Raw genomic sequence first — 21,602 nt, 5'->3', positions numbered from 1 at the left:
ACTGTTACTTTAGAAAACATAAATAGCTTATTTTGTATCTTTTTTTGGCATGCCTTGACATTTTTCCCTTGTTAATCTTTCATGTCTTTTTGGCAGGTTTTCTTTTTGAGCTTGTGTGTGGAATGCAGCAACTATCTTCAGTTTCTTTTGCAGGAAATCCCAGGGTTCAAATAGGAAAAGCTGGTTACTTAGTATCCTGATTTCACGTGGTTCACAACCTAATATGAAATAGCCAAAGAGACAACAATATCATTAAACACTTGAATAGAAACATGTTTATAGAAGTATATGCTTTGATAAAATCATATAGGCCTATAGGCTAATTATGTTATGTACATATCATATGCCATGTACTGTGAGATAGGCTAATCACAGTTGGACATCGTTTTTGTATAGTTTAATTTGGGGGGGGGATCAGTCAACTGTAGTTTGAATTAATATAGTGTGTATGTATAGTTACACTTTCTGTCACGCTGTTAAAAACTTTAATAACGAAAACGTGTCAGAGTGATATTAGCCTACTTCAATTATTCTAGGCAAAAACAATGCCATCTTTCTTTGAAACCAAATAAGGTATCATGCGTCGTTTGAAGAAAGATATGAGGCTATGATTATTGTAGCATTCAAATTGTGATTGTTCGCATTTATAATTTATCTGAGGTTTTCGTTATTATAGTAATATTACTATCATAGGAAATGGCAAAACGTAGGGCTCGTTATAGGTCACAGTATAGTCTATAACAGGTGGCGCCTTAACCCCTTCGAGATTATGCTTTGAATAGAACTAGCTGGAACCTCCGGAGTAGCATACATTTTTAATGAGGAGTTCAAGGGGATATCTCACGGAGGCGATAAAAGCTGGTCAAATATTTCTGTTAGAACTTGTATTTTTATAATTATGCTACTCTCCTGTAGAAAAAGATGGAAAAAGGCTAAACGCATTTTCTGTTATTTCGAGGGGGGGGGGGCGTGTATGAGGTGATAGGTGATTGTCCCTACCGATACAAAATATATAATCTACAAAAACTGCATGCAATTACAGAATTTTTCTCAAATAAAAGAACATCTATGAAAAACAGAGGCAGGTTTGTAGGTTTCTTTCTCTTCTTGGAAGGAGAGACAGTCATTCATACAGCTTTCATCCATATTAATGCATGCTTTTGAAATCAAAAGTGTATTCCACTGGGGAAAGAAAATACAAATGAGCTTCTGATTGACGAAATGTGTGAGCAATATTAGTAAAAAAAAAAAAGTTTTATATATATTTCATATTGCTTTACCACATTTTAACATAGACCTAAATATAAAAAAACAATCAGGAGCTGAAGCCCACAACGTTCATTCCTTTATTAATCGTTAAGGTTCACGCAACGCAGACGCCTGTCGCCTGCCACTCCTAATCTCGATTTCAATTCATATTTTGCACATTAGGATGCTTTATTGGACATATTTAAATCAGTATTTTTCTTCTAAATACTGTAGCCTGTTTCAATGTTTCTATTTTTCCTAGCCAGTTTCTGTTTGTCCTAACCACAGTAGTCAGTCGCTTTGAGATTTTACGTTTTTGCCCAGAAAGACAAACAGCAGTATGGTCTCTTGCTTTCTCTCCCTAAATCAACGAAGTGACTCGGTGTGTGTGTGCGTGTGCGTGCGTGTGTGTGTGTGTGTGTGTGTGTGTGTGTGTGTGTGTGTGTGTGTGTGTGTGTGTGTGTGTGTGTGTGTGTGTGTGTGTGTGTGTGTGTGTGTGTGTGTGTGTGTGTGTGTGTGTGTGTGTGTGTGTGTGTGTGTTCGAGTGAATACTAAATGATTGACTGCTTTATCTCGTTTGCTTCAAAGCCATGAATGAACCCAACATCCAAAGATCGTGTTGCCAAAGACACCTGTCAACATCATTGAGTTAGGTCAAAATCAGCTGTGATGATTTACACACAACCAATGTACACATTTTGACAGCATAATGTAGGCTACACATTTTGGAACAAACCTACAAATAGTAACATGTTCAAATCTGAACCACACACTTATTTTCAAACATGAACTGTTTTATTCAATATTCCGTCGTACTTTTAGCAATCAGATTTGTTATATAATAATCAATCTATTTTTAAAAATGTTTGGGATAAAGTATTAGTATATATATTTTCAAAATTCCTTATATATACATAGTCTCTTATTTACTTACATGATTTGAAATAGTGAAGTGTTATATGCAACATTCCCAAAAACAATCAAACATAATACACATATTTTGAAGGCAGTAAAAAGTGGTCTATGCAACATCAAATAAAGCTAGCTTAATTTCTTTTCATCCAGCTATTGATTTCGCGTTCCGAGTATTCTCGTGCTACTGTAGCCTACTTTGGAAAAGTATGGTTTCATGTATACTATACCCCATGGGTAGCTTCTATTTGTTCGTAAATTGATGGGTAAAGTGCCAACATAATGGCAACAGTCATATCACTCTCCGGCCACTGTTTTCGTTCTCTACATTGACCAACTTTGTCATCATATTGCCATACGCTACTTTTCACGTAATAACCAAACTACCATTAAATGCTTGTACTCTTTTTTTCAGAGTACTCTTTTTTTTCATTCTTATTACTATGCTATTTTACATGTATTTTTTCTAGGGTGATAGTTAGGCTATTAGCATCGTGTGAAGGTAGAAACATCATATCCTCAAACAACCCTTTCCATTTATACTTGGCTCGACATGATACATTTCGCAAAGTAAAGTAAATAACATATCTAGACGGTGAATATTGGAGACCGATCTGGAGATTTCGTTGGGCTAAGCGCGCCTCGCATTAGCCTACAGAGTATGAGCAGTTTGCAATCACCTGAAATAACAGATGTCAAGGCCTAGGCTACTAATATAAATAATTCATCGTCGACTTTAATAGTAACCGGGCGAGGATCCATCTAAATGTCATCATAATTTAAACGCAATACCTGCTAAATATTTAATGTAATTGACCCCAGGTCAGAGAAATATGGTGCACCAGTCCCGGAAGACGACCCGCCAATGTCTCTAGCAAAATCAGGTCGCCTTCCCCGGATGAAGTATAATCCATTTGGGTGTAAATGAATTCAAACGTCTCTTTTGTTTTGTATTTTTGTGTCAATAGCTAGCATTTTTCCCCCTTTATCTTCTTCTTTGTTTGTTTTTTCTAAAATGCAAGCCAAGTCACTAAGGCAGAAAGTGCCGTTAGAAGTATGATGAGACCTAAAGCGACTGTGGATTTGGAGGCCCCGTTCCCCCCGCCACAGAGTTCAAACAAGCTCCCTCGGAACTCTAAGTTTCTGGACTCCTTTTTGAGCTTCTCCCATAGGTCTGTGGCTCCCTCTTGGCAATCCACCAGCGCAGTGGTCGCACATGAGTGGAAGTCATCCCAATATCTGCAAATCAAATGCAAAATAAACAAGACAGGCGTTAGAGTATTATATTACTGTTATAATCCTGTTCTCTCTCTTCATCAATTGTCCATGCTGAATTCAAATAGAGTACATAATTTTCTTTTAACACTGTTTTAATAACAATAGAACGCCAAAAATAATTCCAGTAATAAATGCATAGGCCTAAAGTCTTGTTTTAACAGCTCCCGAGTAGGACAAACAAAATCTACATTGGTTGCAATTCACAAGCTCTGAAAAAGATTCCCTGAAGTCACGTGATTTTATCCAACCCCTCCAATTGCTCTACTTCTCTCTCTCTCTCTCTCTCTCTCTCTCTCTCTCTCTCTCTCTCTCTCTCTCTCTCTCTCTCTCTCTCTCTCTCTCTCTCTCTCTCTCTCTCTCTCTAACACACACACACACACACACACACAACCTATTCCCGTCTTCAGGTCCGTCCTTAGCCCTTGGGGGCTTTAACCTGACATTTGCTTGTGACATTTGCTTGTGTCCCCCACGTCATGGGCAAAACATTTTAAAGGCCCACCTCTTGAAGGTAGAGCAAAACATTTACGTTTTAAAGACAATTGTCGCCAATTTTTACCATTTTACCTTTGTGTGGAGAGACATTTTTGCAGTTTTAAAGCTAATTTCCTGCAGTTCTACACAATTTGCCAAAACTTATGCCATGTTAAAGGGATATTTCGAAATTTTGAAAAGGAAGCCCTTTGTGTACTTCCCCAGACTCAGATGATCTCGTGGATACCATGTTTGTCTCTGCATTCAATATGAAGTAAGTTAGAGATAGTAGTTAGCATTGACATGCAAAACTAACTGCTAACTACTAGCATGCTAGCAGTTACCATTGACTACCCATTGTGCTAATGCTAGTTAGCAATAGCAATTTCCTTCAAAGAGCATGTAGAGACATAAAAATGATATCCATGAGTTCATCTGACTCTGGGAAAGTAGACAAAGGGCTTCAGGTGCCTGGCCACATGGCCGGTAGATGTTCGGCTATGATTATTCCAAGTTTAGATAGCTGGCTAGACTAACTTACAAAACAAAAAATTGTTAGCTGAAATGGCTAATTGAGTGACTGTCAGTGACTGACATAACAAGAGAAAAAACACTGATGCACAATTTCTTTTTTGCGGAATAGCACTTTGTCAATTCTACTATTCTGAGTGTATTCTACTATTTGTTTTTTGTTTTTTTGAGGGGGAGCGCTGACGGCCCGGGGGCCCTAAACGACCACTTATGGCGAACTAGCTAGCCAAAGACAGATCATCAGCACCCATGCTTGTCGATCCCCCATTCTCACATGCCTAACGTCCAATCACATGTACAGTTTTTGGGCTATAATATTCCATTTCCACATAGGTTGTTCATTTCAAATAAGCCACTCCCCCATTTTTTTTCCATATTGAGCTGGCACGTGGCTCCCCCTGAACCCGACTCTGTATCTAATCCAATGGAGCTGTCGTTCAACTGGGACCTCATGCCATTTTGCACCAACCGGTTTGGAATACAGGGTGGGGGTTGTGCCTGCTTGATCAAATGTAGCATGTTTTTTTTTTCTTTCCTTTTTTAAATTCAACTTACGTGCAGATGGTCTGTAGGTTTTCTTTCTCATCCAGCTCCTGTGGATAGTTAGCCATATTCTCCCCCAGTCTCAGCAAGCAATTGGAGAACCCTTTGAATACTGTATCACATTTCCCCGTTGCTCTCACCACATGTAGCAGATAAACTGGAATTGGGGGGGAAATAATTTATTGACTTTTGTATAGGGCTGTCAGAGTTATTAATCAGTTAAAGCAAGTTCACTTTTTGTCATTTTAGTGCACTCTTTTTTTAATCATTATTAATTGCATTGTCTGAAAACATCAACATTTCATAATCTATAAGGCTAAAAACAATGCAAGGTCAAAACAAGTTTAACATGGAGGTTAAAGTAAGTATGCTTTATCAATTGACCAGATTTAGCTTACTGTTACATTGGACAAAATCAAAACCTCAATATTCTTGTAATGCTTTTTGAATGACAAAAATCTTAAATTAGGCCTACAGCTAAATTTGAGCAAAGGACATAGAGGAAAGCCAACCAATAAAAGCACAGCACTCTTCATTATCGACGCAGTGTGACACCAAATAGTCAGGAGGACTTAAAGGGTTAGGTGTTAGCCAGACTATGTTTCATATACTAATAGTTCAAAATTAGCCATATAACTTATGATGAAGAAATATGGGAATGTTTTCCCATAGTATAATGTTCGTCTTAATATGTCCAACAATTTCCTTGCACTTGATCATACACTAATATTTGGAGAATACATCCGGAGATCCCAGCATTGAACGCCACGAAAACAGCAACAAAGGAGGATGAGGTAACGCACCGCCGAGCTACAGTGAGAGGGGGGGGGGGTTCTCACTGCATGGCTTTTATATGTATGTCAAATCACATTTTTTATTGGTCACATACACATGGTTATCAGATGTTATTGCGAGTGTAACGAAATGCTCATATGTGTGCTTGCACGTGTGCGTGTGTTTGTGTGGGTGTGGGGGGTACCCTATGCTGTAATACATTTTAGTCATATCTGTGTCTGTGTTTATTCAACCAGATTATGGGGCGTTTTACGTCTTTTATAATTCGTTAAATAGAGAAAATGACAATGTTGTTGCCAAACGTGCACGTCTTCAATCCAACCCTTTAACCCCCTCGAACTACATTTTTTTGTTTGCCAATGGTGGACGCACGGAGCATCTCTGGTTCGTTACGCGGGAGAATCGCTCGATTGTTACAATGGTGTCCAAGGTCGATTGGTTGTAGAATAATGCACAACCTCTGTTATAGGCATTTAGTTTCAGGTCATATGTTGACAATATCTGCATCACGTTTTCGTTAAATAGTGTTGTAAAACATGTGAGGCTACTCTTATTGCCATCATGCCCTTTAGTAAATCGGGCTGTAGCCTACAAGGAATCCAATGTCACCAAATACATTATGCGGATTTGTAATAAACTCTGTCGAGGTCAGATTAATGCGTATATTCGAAAGGCAATAATTCATGTCGCTGCATCTCGAGGAGCAACCTGCTTGAATTACACATTTTGCAGGGATTATTTATAAAGTGGCAGCGAGCGAGATTATATGATCATTTGCATTGTAAAATTACACATAACCCCCATATAGCCTAGCAGTTCACCGTGTGCCGCTTACACTTGGCACAAACTCTGTCTCTATATTCGATTTCGAAATGCAATCATCATTATGGTCAGAAATTATATGATGCCAGATCGCAAGTTTACAGCAATGTACTACATGCCACCTTCTAATTATAGAATGTTAACATTCGATCCGATACAGTCTATAATGCAGAACTGCATATATCAAGACAACCTAGTTTCAATCGTTTTAGTAGCCTGAGAATAATATTATCTTGTAACTGGGGTAATTATTTTGACAAGTGCAATAAAAGGTTTGAAATAGATATGCCCTCTGATCTAAATTTTAGGGACCCTTTATTTTAATGTGTGAAATGAGGACAGCGTTTTAGAGAATCCATCACACGTGTTTCTCGCACTCAGCATAGACTCAGCATAGACTCAGCTCTTAGCTCTGTAGCTAGCTACAGTAGCCTTCGCGCTACTATTAATCAATCCTTCACACCCACACTCTAGATTTAGCTAAAGAAAAAACACCGCACATCAACGTAGATTAACACTCTAAATGCGACCGATGCGGACGACCCTGCAGTCACAGACAAAACACCAGGTAATATCCAAGTGATAAAAACGACTATCCATTGTTTACCAGTTGCCGTTTTCTAGGTTAATGCTAAGCTACACGATGAAACAAATGGATATGGCTAGCCTACATTCTTAGATATATTCTAAATTATAGCCTCAACATTAAATAGACCAAATAGTCCATATGCATATAATAAACACTTAATATCTATGCGGTTGGCTACATTTGTTGATTTTTACAATGTTTAAATGATGTTATCTTCGTATACTAAATTTAGTTTAATAGTCATATTCGTTAATGAAAAATGATCTCACACTTTTCGAAATCCTACGATACATTAGACAGTTCGACAATAGCGCACACAATGCATTTCGTTTGAAAAAAGAGACGACGCACCTGCTCGACACTCATATATTAAACGAGCGTCAATTGCCTTTTAGATGTATTTTTGTCAAATGTTTCATTCACAAAGCATGTCAAGTCAAATCATTGCTGTTTTTCCAACAATGGCTCGGCTGCTATGGCATGCATTATTTATAATTAATTCCCTTGCCACCACAGGACTCTAAGGATCAGCGTCTTCCACTGACAGCGTTATGCAATGCAAACGAAACACTGGCCTACTTGTGCGAACCACAGGCGGCTGGTGGCACCTTAATTCAGGAGGTCGGGCTCTTAGTAATGGCTGGAATGTTATCAATGGAATGGTATCAAGCACATCAAACGCATACCATTCCATTCACTCCATTCCAGCCATTATTATTTGCCGTCCTCCCCTCAACAGGCTCCTGTGATGCGAACGTCCCCATACACTTTTCCAATCGAATTTACATATGCATTCGCATAGATTAATACAAAATAAATAATAATTGGTTTCACATTTTTTCATTATAACTATTAAAACGTGGAATGTGACAGCATTTGTTTTGTTGTGGCTACGTTTGCATGCATCCCATTGCAACCCGAAAATAAACTGATTTCATGCATTCCTTGCAATACAAAATCTATATTTTTTTCCTGAAATTGTCGAATAGTTTACATTCCAAATAGTTTGACTATAATTCTTACAATTCGCTATTCATCATCTCAAATATAAAAACAAGACAATAACGAGTCGACCGTGACAGAGTCACTCACCTAACTGAACAGCAAGAAACAGTGAGATATATTTGCCGGACCAAGTTAATCCCATTCTACGTGTGGTAAAACCATTGGCATATGCAGATCTTAAAAACTCTGATTGAAAAACGATGTTGAGGTCTGAGCATCACACATAGCCATCAACTTCCAGCAGCACTCGGGGAGCTTTTTCTCCCGTTGCCTGTTACACAGCGTGGCGAAGAGGAGTGAAATGGTTTACCCCTTGTAAAGCGAGGGCGTCTCTCTCTCTCTCTCTCTCTCTCTCTCTCTCTCTCTCTCTCTCTCTGCTTCACGCCCACATGGCATGCTTGGTGTAAAAGTTACCGTTGGACTCCCGCTTTCTACGTCTTTCCCCCTTGCCCACACCGTACAGTCATTAAAAGAGATGTGGTGATATCCGCATCTGTGTCACGGGCACACGTTATCGCCAAGGACCACATTGCTGGTGTCTAGAGAGCGTGGAGCGTCAAGAGAGAAAAACAAACAACGAACGTTTGTGGTGTATTATTTATTACAATACTGTATGCTCATAATAATTTTAACAAAGACGAAAAGACTCCGCTTCTGACAAAAAACAGTGTTGTTTAGCTATTATAAAATTGTCCACAGGCCTATATACTATAAGGGCCAAATCGCGTTTAGCTTTCAGGTGTAATTCCCCTAGGAATCTAGCCAAAGTGGGGAGATCCAACATTTAGAATGACTGCCGGGTTAAGAAGGTTAAGGTATGAGACTACCTAATTAGCACTCGTTATTAACACCAACACCGGGGTTATTTTTCACCAATGAGTGTTAATTTAACACGTACAGTAAAATATCACACATGAACCAACACTAGAAATGTTACTGAAAAATCAACACTAGGTAACACTAGCGAGTTTGCTGTGTATACATACAAAGTTGCCAATGCAAAAGAATTAAACGATACTCCAAATGAAACCCGAGATGACTGCAAGTGGTAAATACATTATAGGCTATGTAGAGCTACATATTTCAATCACTTTGAAATACATTTTTATATTCATTCAATTGAATTATATTTAGCTAATGCTAGGGTCTGTATTTTGTGCCTCAATATATTTCAACGGGAATTATTTGTAACATGTGTGCGAAATCTTAAGTGCATTATTATAGGGTAGCCTAACTTTTTAAAAATGTAACCTTTACTGAACTAGGCAAGTCAGTTACGAACAAATTCCTATTTAAAATGACTGGCAACCTGGGAACAGTGGGTTAACTGCCTTGTTCAGGGGCAGAACGACATATTTTTTTACCCTGTCAGCTCGGGGATTCGAACCAACAGCCTTTCGGTTACCGGCCCAACGCTCTGACCTACGCATTTAGAATACGCCGCCTCAGTATTTGCAGCCACGGGTGGTATTGTCAGTGTTGTGGAATAATTATAATGCTATGGTAAGATTTGAATGGAGAAAGCTGATCCGAGAGCAACACTGTTTTTTCTCTCTCAATCTTCTCATTATTGACACATGGTCTAACGACGCATTTAGCGAACGTTTTCTCGATGTGCTTGTTTGTCAAACACTTAAAACTGGGAAACGAGGACCAGACACATTCTCATATTTGACTAATTGGTTTAATCATACGCTATTCTGAAAATGTCTAATGGAGCTATTGCATGCCTGCCTTTGAAGGCACACAAACAATATAGCCTATTCGGTGCCAAGACTAATATTTATTTATTTATTCACATTAGTGACAAGGAAAAGGGAACCTCCCCCCATTCCTCCACATTAAAACTGATGTGAATGACTTACCCACTCACCCAGTAAATTCAGATTCAGTGCCCGTCGCAAGGTGTTTTACGTGAAGCTGTGTGTGAATGTGTGTATGCGTGGGCGCATTGTTTGTAGGTGCGTACGTCTGTAGATAGGTAGCTTGTCATTTCAGATTCACTTGAATGTGTCATGGACAGCTGTATGTGTTTCTGTGTGTGTATGCATGCGTGTGTGTGTGTGTGTGTGAGGAAGTCATACAAATTGTTTGCATAATGAAAAAATAGGGAGGATCATATAATTCTCTCTCCCTCGCTGACGTCAGCAGAATTTATAGCGAGCCAATGAGTTTCACTTTTGTAGTGCCAGACCCGGGGGCACTCGCCAGAATACTAAAACGTTTCCGTCAGGCAAATTGCGAATGGAGAATCCTCACACAATGAGAACGGCGGACTGCAAGCTCCCTCTGCCTCGGCGGGTTACTAGCCCCCCAAAAGTTAATTTAGAACAGAGACCGCGCTGCAATAAGCCTTTAGTGAAGGACTAGAAACGGTAATATTGGCTGGAGCCCAGAAGATTATCCCCCCTCTCTCCCTCACTCTTCCTCTTTCTGATAGGTTGACTATGTTAAAGAACCTTTACTTTTTTTAATGAGATATGGTTCTTGAACTTTTCCTAAAAAAGATTGTCCCTCCCCGTTGTTAAATTAACCAGCATAGTTGTTAAACAAACAGCCGTGGATAAATGTATAGCCTAACTTCCAATGGATCCTTCGTTATGCAAAATATCATAAGCAAATGGACGCATAGGAATATCGGAGTAGTCTGATGAGCTATAAGGCTCTTTAGAGTCTTTTGTCGCAATTGTCTGATAAGATCCATGTTCTAATATGATCATCTTAAGATCATCAACTACAGTAGTAGCCTAGTAGACGTCATCATCGGGTGTATACCTTTTTTCCATCGATAAACTGATATTTAGTCGCCCTCTGGTGGTGGAAGCTTGTTTCTACAGTTAGAATGGTCGTAATCTCACACACACAAATTAAACAAATAGTGGAGATTTCAGAACCATGGACACCTGAGCTGAGTTTCGAAGTTCCAACATTCAGCAGCATATGGCAGTGGATAGTGATAATAAGGCGCATCCCCTCCCCACTGCGCAGAACAGCTGGAAGGCATATTAACGGTAATTTTCAACCACTACCTGTCCCAGTCTGTAATCCCCACGTTTTAAAATGACCACATACATCCCTTTTCTTAAGAACTTTAAGGCTTCATGCCACAATGATTACCACCCTGTAGCTCTCACTTCTGTAATCATGAAATGCTTTGAGAGGCTGGTTATGGCACACATTAACTCCACCATCCCAGCCACCCTAGACGCACTCCAGTTTGCATACCGCCCCGACAGATCCATAGATGACACAATCTCAATAGCGCTCCACACTGCCCTCACCCACCTAGATAAGTGGAATACCTATGTGAGAATCATGTTCATTGACTACAACTCAGCATTCAACGCCATTATCCCTTTCAAGCTCATCACCAAGTTCAGGACTCTGGGTCTGAACACCTCCCTCTCCAACTGGATTCTGGACTTTCTGACAGGCTGACCCCAGGTGGTTAGGGTAGGCAACATCACCTCCACCACGCTTACCCTTAACACAGGGGCCCCACAGGGGTGTGTGCTTAGTCCCCTCCTGAATTCCCTGTACACCCTTTGTCTGTGTAGCCACGCACGACTCCATTATCATGTTTACCAACAATGACGAGACTACAGGAATGAGGTAAGGGCCCTGGTGGAGTGGTGCCAGTAAAATAACCTCTCCCTTAACTTCAACAAAATGAAGGAGCTGATCGTGGATTTTAGGAAACAGCAGAGAGAGAGAGCCCTCCTATCCACATTGATGGAACCGCAGTAGAGAAGGTGGAAAGCTTCAAGTTCCTCAGCGTACACATCACTGACGATCTCAAATGGTCCACCCATACAGACAGTGTGGTGAAGAAGGTACAACAGTGCCTCTTCAACCTCAGGAGGCCGAAGAAATTTGCCTTGGCCCCTAAGACCCTCAGAAAATTTTACAGGTGCACAATTGAGAGAATTCTGTCGGGCTGTATCACCGCCTGGTATGGCAACTGCACCGTCCACAAGTGCAGGGCTCTCCAGAGGGCGGTACGGTCTGGTCTGCCCAATGCCCTCCAGGACACCTACAGCACCCAATGTCATAGGAAGGCCAAAAAGATCATCCAGGACATCAACCACCCAAGCCACATCCTGTTCACCCTGCTGTCATGTAGAATGCAAGGTCAGTACAGGTGCATCACAGCTGGGGCCGAGAGACTGGAAAAACAGCTTCTATCTCAAAACATCAAACTGTTAAATAGCCATCACTGGCCGGCTACCACCAGGCTACTCATCCCTACACCTTAGAGGCTACTACCCTATATACATAGACATGAAATCAGTGGCCACTTTAATAATGGAACACTAGTCACTTTAATATTGTTTACACACTGCTTAACTCGTCTCATACTGGATTCTAATTCTACTGTATTTTAGTTGCTCGTCCTAATATTTATATATTTCCTTATTTCATTCTTTTACTTTTAGATTTGTGTATTGCTGTGAACTGTTTGATACTACTGTACTGTTGGAGCTAGGAACACAAGCATTTCTCTACACCCGCAATAACATCTGCTAAATATGTGTATGTGACCAATAACATATGCTAAATATGTGTATGTGACCAATATATAGATCCATATTTTTTATTTGATTTGGCTCACACCGAAGCACACAATTTAGCAAATTTATAAAACCAAAATTGGAAATATCACTTTTACATAAGTATTCAGACCCTTTACTCAGCACTTTGTTCAAGCACCATTGGCAGTGATTACAGCATCGAGGCTTCTTGGGTATGACACTACAAGCTTGGCACACCTGTATTTGGGGAGTTTCTCCCATTGTTCTCTGCAGATCCCAGAAGCTTTGTCAGGATGGATAGGCAGCGTTGCTGCACAGCTATTTTCAGGTCTCTCCAGAGATGTTCGATTGGCTTCAAGTCCGGGCACTGGCTAGGCCATTCAAGGACATTCAGAGACTTGTCCTGAAGCCACTCCTGCGTTGTCTTGGCTGTGTTCTTAGGGTCGTTGTCCTGTTGGAAGATGAACCTTTGCCCCAGTCAGACTGAATGGGTTTTAATGTTGCAAAGCAAGCTTGGGTCAATCTAGACAAGTAGTATGTTAAGTTGGGTTATTTCATAGATTTCAAGTACAGTATTGTATCCAAGTGTAGCACATGCTCAATTAAGTACATACAACCATTGAGGACATTTAAAACTAATGATTGGAGGGAGTACAATGGAATTATCATTATTATTGGGTTTTGTTTGTAGTCGACGTTTGGGTTTCTGAATCGGGGTAGTATAATGAATGCTGACCAAGTGTTTTTTTTCTGGGAAAAGGAGTGCTTCATTTTCTATCTTCGGAAATGTTTTATGGGGCTGTAATCTTGAAGGGAGCGAGTGAGATAGAGGCATATTTCTACTAAATTGAAAAGGTCTGGAAATGTTTTTGTTTGTTTTTAACCTAGGGGTTTGAGGAGATTTCCATTTTTTCCTAGAGAAATTATATCTTAAAGGGGGAAACACACATATGGAATTTTATAAGTTTTATTTTCTGAGTTTTAATTAAACACGGGAATTCTTTTGATAAATGAATGTTCTGGGAACCTGGGATACAACATGTAGAAAATGTTTGATGGTTTTTCTTTAATTTGTCGAATATAGTAAGAAACATTACTGTGAAACGGTGGTATGACTTTTGACTTCTATCATGGCTTTCCTTTGTGGTCTGATCAGCCTCATGGGAGGGCCATTTGGATGACGAATTTAAGGTAATTTGTAAAACTGATTTTAAGGTGGCTTAAGTAAGGTTTAGAAATATAGTTAATATTTGGAAACAACCCATATTTGATACTGACTGTTTTAAGAAAGAGAGACAGACAGATAGAAGGAAAGGCAGACGGAGAAGCCCTCCCCGCACTACTGAGACCTTGATGGTTGGGGGATAGCATGAGGATAGAAGATAGAAGTGACACAGAATGGGTAGATAACAGTTACTGAGTGGAGACAAAAGGGGAATGAAAGCTTAGTTGGTTTCAGGAACTAAGGTGTTAGACACTGAACCATTGCCCAGAAATTATTCTGCACAACAGGCCGAAATAGTAACATTGACCAGTGCCTGGGAAATAAGAAAGGAGAGAAAGGTTACTATTTACACAGACAAGCACATAGGCATTTAAAACCATACAAAGCAGCACAGATAAATCTTAAAGAAGATACGACATTTGACAGAGAATTGTTACAGGATTGCCAAGAACGAAGTTCATAGAAGTGAGCGCTGGCCTCTAGCTAGGACTATGAGCCATTATGGAAGATATCTGTGCAGGTCCCCATGTAGTTCATGGAAACAGGTCATAGCTCACACCGAGAGAGAGAGGGCTATATAAATCCACAAACCCAGTATGGAAGAAAATGGAGTATAGTGAAGGTGAGGGTTTTTGACTGTAATCCGGAGCAAGGGAAGTATTGCATAAAGGTACGAATGACCATTAAAAACGTAAAGAAAGAGGATCTCAGGTTAAGGTATGTTGGTTTTGACCAGGTTTCGGTCGAGACTACGATACCATTCTGGGTAGTAGAGGTTAGATCTGGTGATAGGTCTACAGCCAGCCAGAATACCAGCAGTACCCCGGACAAAACGGACATTACCCGCCGAGTCGTCCAGAGAGAAGAGAGAAGGGGGGTGTGCGTGTGATATTTGGAGCCGAATGTTGTACTTTCATCCCCGATAACATAGCTCCAGACGGATCAGTGAGCAAGGCCCTGGCTGGTTTAACCTTTCTAGCGCAGGGGTTCCGCTAGCAACATTCCGCTGAAACATTCTGCTGAAAAGGCAGCGTGCGAAATTCAAAAATATATATTTTTAAACTTTCACAAGTTCAATACAGCAAATGAAAGATAAACATCTTGTTAATCTACCCATTGTGTCCGATCTAAAAAATGCTTTACCGCTAAAGCACAACATATGATTAGTTAGATCATAGCCAAGTCGAAAAAACACAGCCATTTTTCCAGCCAAAGATAGGAGTCACAAAAAGCAGAAATATAGATCAAATTAATCACTAACCTTTGATGATCTTCATCAGATGACACTCATAGGACATCATGTTACACAAAACATGTATGTTTTGTTCGATAATGTGCATATTTATATCCAAAAATCTCAGTTTACATTGGCACGTTACGTGCAGTAATGTTTTGATTCGAAAACATCCGTTGATTTTGCAGAAATACTCATAATAAACATTGATAAAAGATACAAATGTTATTCACAGAATTAAAGATAGACTTCTCCTTAACCTCTTGAAGCTAGGGGGCACTATTTTTATGTTTGGAAAAATAACGTTCCCAAAGTAAACGGCCTATTTCTCATGACCAGATGCTAGAATATGCATATAATTGACAGATTAGGACAGAAAATAGTTTCCACAACTGTAAAAATATTTTCTGTGTTCCTATGCAGGCCTGTCCTCCATTTAAAGGGATATCAACCAGATTCCTCTTTATGTTGGTTCCCTAAGGTGTCAACAGTCTTTAGACATATTTTCAGGCTTTTATTTTGAAAAATGAGGGTGAAGGATCACATTGCGTAAGTGGAGAGGTGGGGGCTCTCAGGATGAGTTGGTGCGCAATTGAGTAAACCGGCCATTGTTCCTCCCGCTGTTATGGAAAAAGCTACACACTCGGTTGATATATTATCAAATATATATTTTAAAAAACTACCTGAGGAATGATTATAAAACCGTTTGACATGTTTCTGTGGACATTATGAAGAATGTTTGGAATTTCCATCTGCGTTGTCGTGACCGCTCTTTCCTGTGGATTTCTGAACATAACGCGACAAACAAACGTCGGTATTTTGAGTATAAAATCATCTTTATGGAACAAAAGGAACATTTGCTCTGTAACTGGGTGTCTCGTGAGTGAAAACATCCGAAGATCAAAGGTAAACAGTTCATTTGATTGCTTTTCTGATTTTCGTGACCAAGCTTCCTGATGCTAAATGTACATAATGCTTTGCTAGGCAATCGATAAACTTACACAAACGCTGTAATGGTTTTCTTTAGGTGAAGTAGAGGCGAACCAAAATGCAGCGTGGTTGTTATTCATTGTACTTTAATAAAGAAACTGTACACGAATAAACGAACAAAACAACAAATGTGCAAAAACCTAAAACAGTCCTATCTGGTGCAAAACACAGAGACAGGAACAATCACCCACAAACACACAGTGAAACCCAGGCTACCTAAATATGGTTCCCAATCAGAGACAATGACTAACACCTGCCTCTGATTGAGAACCATATCAGGCCACACATAGAAATAGACAAACAAGACATCCAACATAGAATGCCCAATCAGATCACACCCTGACCAACCAAAACATAGAAACATACAAAGCAAACTATGGTCAGGGTGTGACAAACGCTTGGATTGCTTTCGCTGTAAAGCATAATTTCTAAATCTGAGACGACAGGGTGATTAACAAAAGGCTAAGCTGTGTTTCAAAATATTGCACTTGTGATTTCATGAATATGAATATTTTCTAGTAATATTATTTGACTGTTGCGCTATGCTATTCAGCAGTTGCAGATGAAAATTATCCCGCTACAGGAATGGTAGCGTCAAGAAGTTAACCTCTGTAGGGTATGTGGGACGCTAGCGTCCCATCTGGCCAACATCCAGTGAGGTTGCAGAGCGCCAAATTCAATTACAGAAATGCTCATTATAAAAATTCAGAAAACAAAACATATTTGACATAGGTTTAAAGATTAACATCTTGTTAATCCAACCATAGTGTCATATTTATAAAATGCTTTTCGGCGAAAGCATACCTAGCCCAGAACATAGCCCAGTTGACAAATTATTACAAACAGTAACCAGCCAAGCAGAAGCGTTACAAAACTGATCTTCATATGGTGGCAATCAGAAGACATTAATTTACTCAATAAATGTTCCTTTTGTTCGATGAAGTCTCTTTATATCCAAAAACCTCCGTTTTGTTAGTGCGTTTTCTTCAGTAATCCACAGGCTCAAACTCAGTCAAAACAATCAGACAAAAAATCCAAATTGTATCCGTAAAGTTCATAGAAACATGTCAAACGATGTTTATATTAAATTCTCAGGTTGTTTTTTTAGCCTAAATTATCTATAATATTTCAACTGGACAATAACGTTGTCAATATAAAAGGTAAACAAGAAATGCACATGCGCCTGAAAAAACTCTGTGCCGCGTTAGGGTCCACTCGTTCAGACTGGTCTTACTCCCTCATTTATAAGAAAACAAGCCTGAAACTAGTTCTAAAGACTTTTAACATCGAGTGGAAGGCATAGGAACTGCAAATGGAGTCCCAAGTCAATGGATACTGTAATGGCATTGAATAGAAAACTACAAAACCAAAAAAAAACTACTTCCTGAAGGATTTGTCTCAGGTTTTCATCTGCTAAATCAGTTCTGTTATACTCACAGACACTATTTCAACAGTTTTGGAAACTTTAGAGTGTTTTCTATCCAAATCTAGTTATATGCATATCATAGCTTCTGAGGCCGAGTGGCAGGCCGTTTAATTTGGACGTGCTTTTCATCCAAAATTCCGAATGCTGCCCCATACCCTAGAGAGGTTAATGCAACCGCTGTGTCAGATTTTTAAAAAACTTTACAGAAAAATCATAATCTTACAGAAAAAGCATAATCTGAGAACGTAGCTCAGAGCCCAAATCAGCCAGAGGAATATTCACCATTTTGGAATCAAGTTAGAAATAACACCATAAATATACATTTACCTTTGATGATCTTCATCAGAAGGCACTCCCAGGAATCCCAGTTCGACAATAAATGACTGATTTGTTCCATAAAGTTCCATCATTTATGTCCAAATAGCCACTTGTTGTTAGCGTGTTCAGCACAGTAATCCATCTTCATGAGACGCAAGCATTTCGTCCAGACAAAAACTCGAAAAGTTCTGTTACAGTCCTTTAGAAACATGTCAAACGATGTATGGAATCAATCGTTAGAATGTTTTTAACATAAAACATCAATAATGTTCCAACAGGAGAATTCCTTTGTCTTCAGAAAATCATTGGAACGAGAGGTAACTCTGTCGGGAGCGCACGTCATGAGACCGAGGCTCTCTGCCAGACCACTGACTCAAAGAGGTCTCATGAGCCCCTCCTTTATAGTAGAATCCTCAAACCAGTTTCTAAAGACGGTTGACATCTAGTGGAAACCCTAGGAAGTGCAACCTCATCCATATCTCAATGTGTATTCGGTAGGCAAAGCTTTTAAAAACTAAAAACCTCAGATGTCCCACTTCCTGGTTGGATTTTTCTCAGGTTTTTGCCTGCCATATGAGTTCTGTTATACTCACAGACATCATTCAAACAGTTTTAGAAACTTCAGAGTGTTTTCTATCCAATAATAATAATAATATGCATATATTAGCATCTGGGATAGAGTAGGAGGCAGTTCACTCTGGGCACGCTATTCATTCAAAAGTGAAAATGCTGCCCCCTCTCCCAAAAAGGTTAACCACATTAGCTCATGAGTTAGCAGAGAACTCTGGGTTGGATAATTCTCTAACAAATTGTTTGGGAAATGGAAAAATGTCATAATCCCTGTGTTGTGGGCAACTTTCAGCCGTATGAGTGTTTTGGTTCTGTGTGGATGTTCTTTGGTCCCATGTGTGAGAGGTTTCATCACCAGGGCTCTGGAAAGATCAATGACGAATGAGATGATAAGATACGGACCGATTCCGAGCTCCGGCCAGTGGGATGACGAATACAGGCCTCCAGGCCTAGGAGTTGGCTCCGTTTCTTTTAACTACGAGGAGCCTATGTTGGATAAGACCATTTTTTATGTTTAGACTGTTTTTTTAATGAGGATTGTAATAAAAATCCTAACAGGAAGAGTTATAATTTGATATAGGCCTAGAACAGTCATGGATGAATATCAAATGTACGTACATACAGTGGGGAGAACAATAATTTGATACACTGCCGATTTTGCAGGTTTTCCCACTTACAAAGCATGTAGAGGACTGTAATTTTTATCATAGGTACACTTCAACTGTGAGAGATGGAATCTAAAACAAAAATCCAGAAAATCACATTGTATGATTTTTAAGTAATTTGCATTTTATTGCATGACATAAGTATTTGATACATCAGAAAAGCAGAACTTAATATTTGGTACAGAAACCTTTGTTTGCAATTATAGAGATCATACGTTTCCTGTAGTTCTTGACCAGGGTTGCACACACTGCAGCAAGGATTTTGGCCCACTCCTCCATACAGACCTTCTCCAAAAAACTACTTCCTGAATGTTTCTCAGATTTTCAAATCTACCAGTTATATGCATGTCATATCTTCTGGGCCGAGTAGCAGGTCGTTTAATTTGGGCATGCAGAGATACTTTTAATGATCGGCTATGAAAAGCCAACTGACATTTACTCCTAAGGTGCTGACTTGCTGCACCCTCGACAACTACTGTGATTATTATTATTTGACCATGCTGGTAATTTATGAACATTTGAACATCTTGGCCATGTTCTGTTATAATCTCCACCCGGCACAGCCAGAAGAGGACTGGCCACCCCTCCTCTCTAGGTTTCTTCCTAGGTTTTGGCCTTTCTAGGGAGTTTTCCCTCGCCACCGTGCTTCTACACCTGCATTGCTTGCTGTTTGGGGTTTTAGGCTGGGTTTCTGTACAGCACTTTGAGATATCAGCTGATGTACGAAGGGCTAAATACATTTGATTTGATTTGACCCAGAATTCCGAATGCTGCCCCCTACCCCAGAGAAGTTAATTGAGGTTCAGTTTCGGAACATTGAGAACAAAATTCTCATAACACTTTCCAAGTCATGTCCAATAAAATGAATTTTCCACATGTGGACTCCGTTCAAGTTGTAGAAGCATCTCCAGGATGACCAATGGAAACAGGATGCATCTGAGCTCAATTTCGATTCTCATAGCAAAAGGTCTGAATACTTATGTAAATAAGGTATTTCTGTATTTTTCTTTTTATACATTTCCCAAAATGTATAAAAACCTGTTTTCACTTTGTCATTATGGGGTATTGTGTGTAGATTGATGAGGAGAAAATTCCTTTAATCCTTTTTAGAATAAGGCTGTAACGTAACAAAATGTCTAAAAGGTGAAGGGGTCTGAATACTTTCAGAATGCACTGTATTTATACTTTGTGTATAATGTGTCAATTGTGTTCTGGTTTGCAGTGCACATTTGAAATAGAGATCTAGGTCTCAATATGTCTTCCCTGGTAAAATAAAGGTATCACCTGGAACCATCGATATAAAACCTGTTCCTGGAACATCAGAGACTGATGAACACTGTCAAATAGGATGTCATCCCAACCTGCTATAATGTTACTGATTTAAGACTGAAGTGAAAGTTAGCTATTATTGCACTTATTTTAATGAAATTAGAAATTTCTTGCACTTCCTCAAATTCATTTACAGTGGTTAATATGGAACCTGTGTCGAGTTGATGGTCTGAATGTTTCCTAGCACTTTGTGCAATCCTGTTTTTTTTTGGTCATAAAAAGGTTGGAAGGTTTGTAAGGTGTTTTAGTTTTTTCATGAAATGGGACCAGTGAACATAACAATGATATTGGCAGTTAAGGGTGGCCTGTTAACTTTATCCCACTCCACCCGGAAATGTTTAAAAATACTAAATGATACAAAAAAATGTAATGATGTGACAGTATTGATTTTGAAAATGATTTTATTGTTAATCAAAAGCAGTGCACAGCTGAAATGTTAAAAACAGTAAATGGCAGTGAATTAAAATGTTTAGTTTGATGCAAAGCCAAAAATGAGGGTTTTCAAATATTACTGGCTATACAAAAACCAATCAAACAAAATAACTGAGGAATGGTGCCCACATCCTGCTTTACATTGTGATTTTTCTTCCTTTTTTTATATCATACAATTAAATTATTTATATAAGGATGACAGGTGGGTGATGTGCAACATTTTGGCAACGAAAATCCCAGTCTAAAAAAAACATATTTCACTTTGTTTCCCAAATACGCATAGCTTCTTTAAATGCAGCACCTTTTGTGCTTGATTCAAATCTACTGCAGATAACACTGGACCGTTGATTAGATTGAAGGTCATGATTGTGTGAGAAATGCACAGTCAGCAAAGGTTTGTAAGGTCGACAATAACAGAAACCCGAATCTGAGTCGGCTGATTCGAAACCAAATGAAATCCCTGATATATAAATGTAATCTAATTAGAACACATAAAAAAACTCTCCATCATATTCATATGGATCATAACTTTTGAACGTTTTTAGTCCGAGAGTCTTTGGAAACACTTGTGAAGGGTTACATTTTATGAAAAAACTACGTCAACAACTGCCAGTTTACACAGGATGTTTAGAGTCGACATGCAAGTGATGATACTCTGACATATCAAAGAAGTCACAGCGGTCT

The 21,602-nt window shown here is 39.3% G+C and overlaps 1 protein-coding gene across 1 annotated transcript; it reads right to left on the bottom strand.

The window, feature by feature from the left end:
• Positions 1–1,332: 1,332 nt before the first annotated feature.
• LOC118361541 (neuritin-like) lies at positions 1,333–8,516 on the bottom strand. Its single transcript, XM_035741555.2, has 3 exons — positions 8,285–8,516; positions 4,999–5,143; positions 1,333–3,399 (listed from the first exon to the last, which is right to left on the bottom strand). Exons 1-3 carry the CDS (start codon positions 8,337–8,339, stop codon positions 3,171–3,173), a joined length of 429 nt encoding a protein of 142 aa, XP_035597448.1. The 5' UTR covers positions 8,340–8,516; the 3' UTR covers positions 1,333–3,170.
• Between the last annotated feature and the right edge of the window lie 13,086 nt (positions 8,517–21,602).

The sequence above is a fragment of the Oncorhynchus keta genome, chromosome 28 (genome assembly GCF_023373465.1).
Source record: "Oncorhynchus keta strain PuntledgeMale-10-30-2019 chromosome 28, Oket_V2, whole genome shotgun sequence".
NCBI lineage: Eukaryota > Metazoa > Chordata > Actinopteri > Salmoniformes > Salmonidae > Oncorhynchus > Oncorhynchus keta.
Note: the sequence above shows the minus strand (reverse complement) of the source record. Positions and strands in the feature narration are given on the sequence as shown.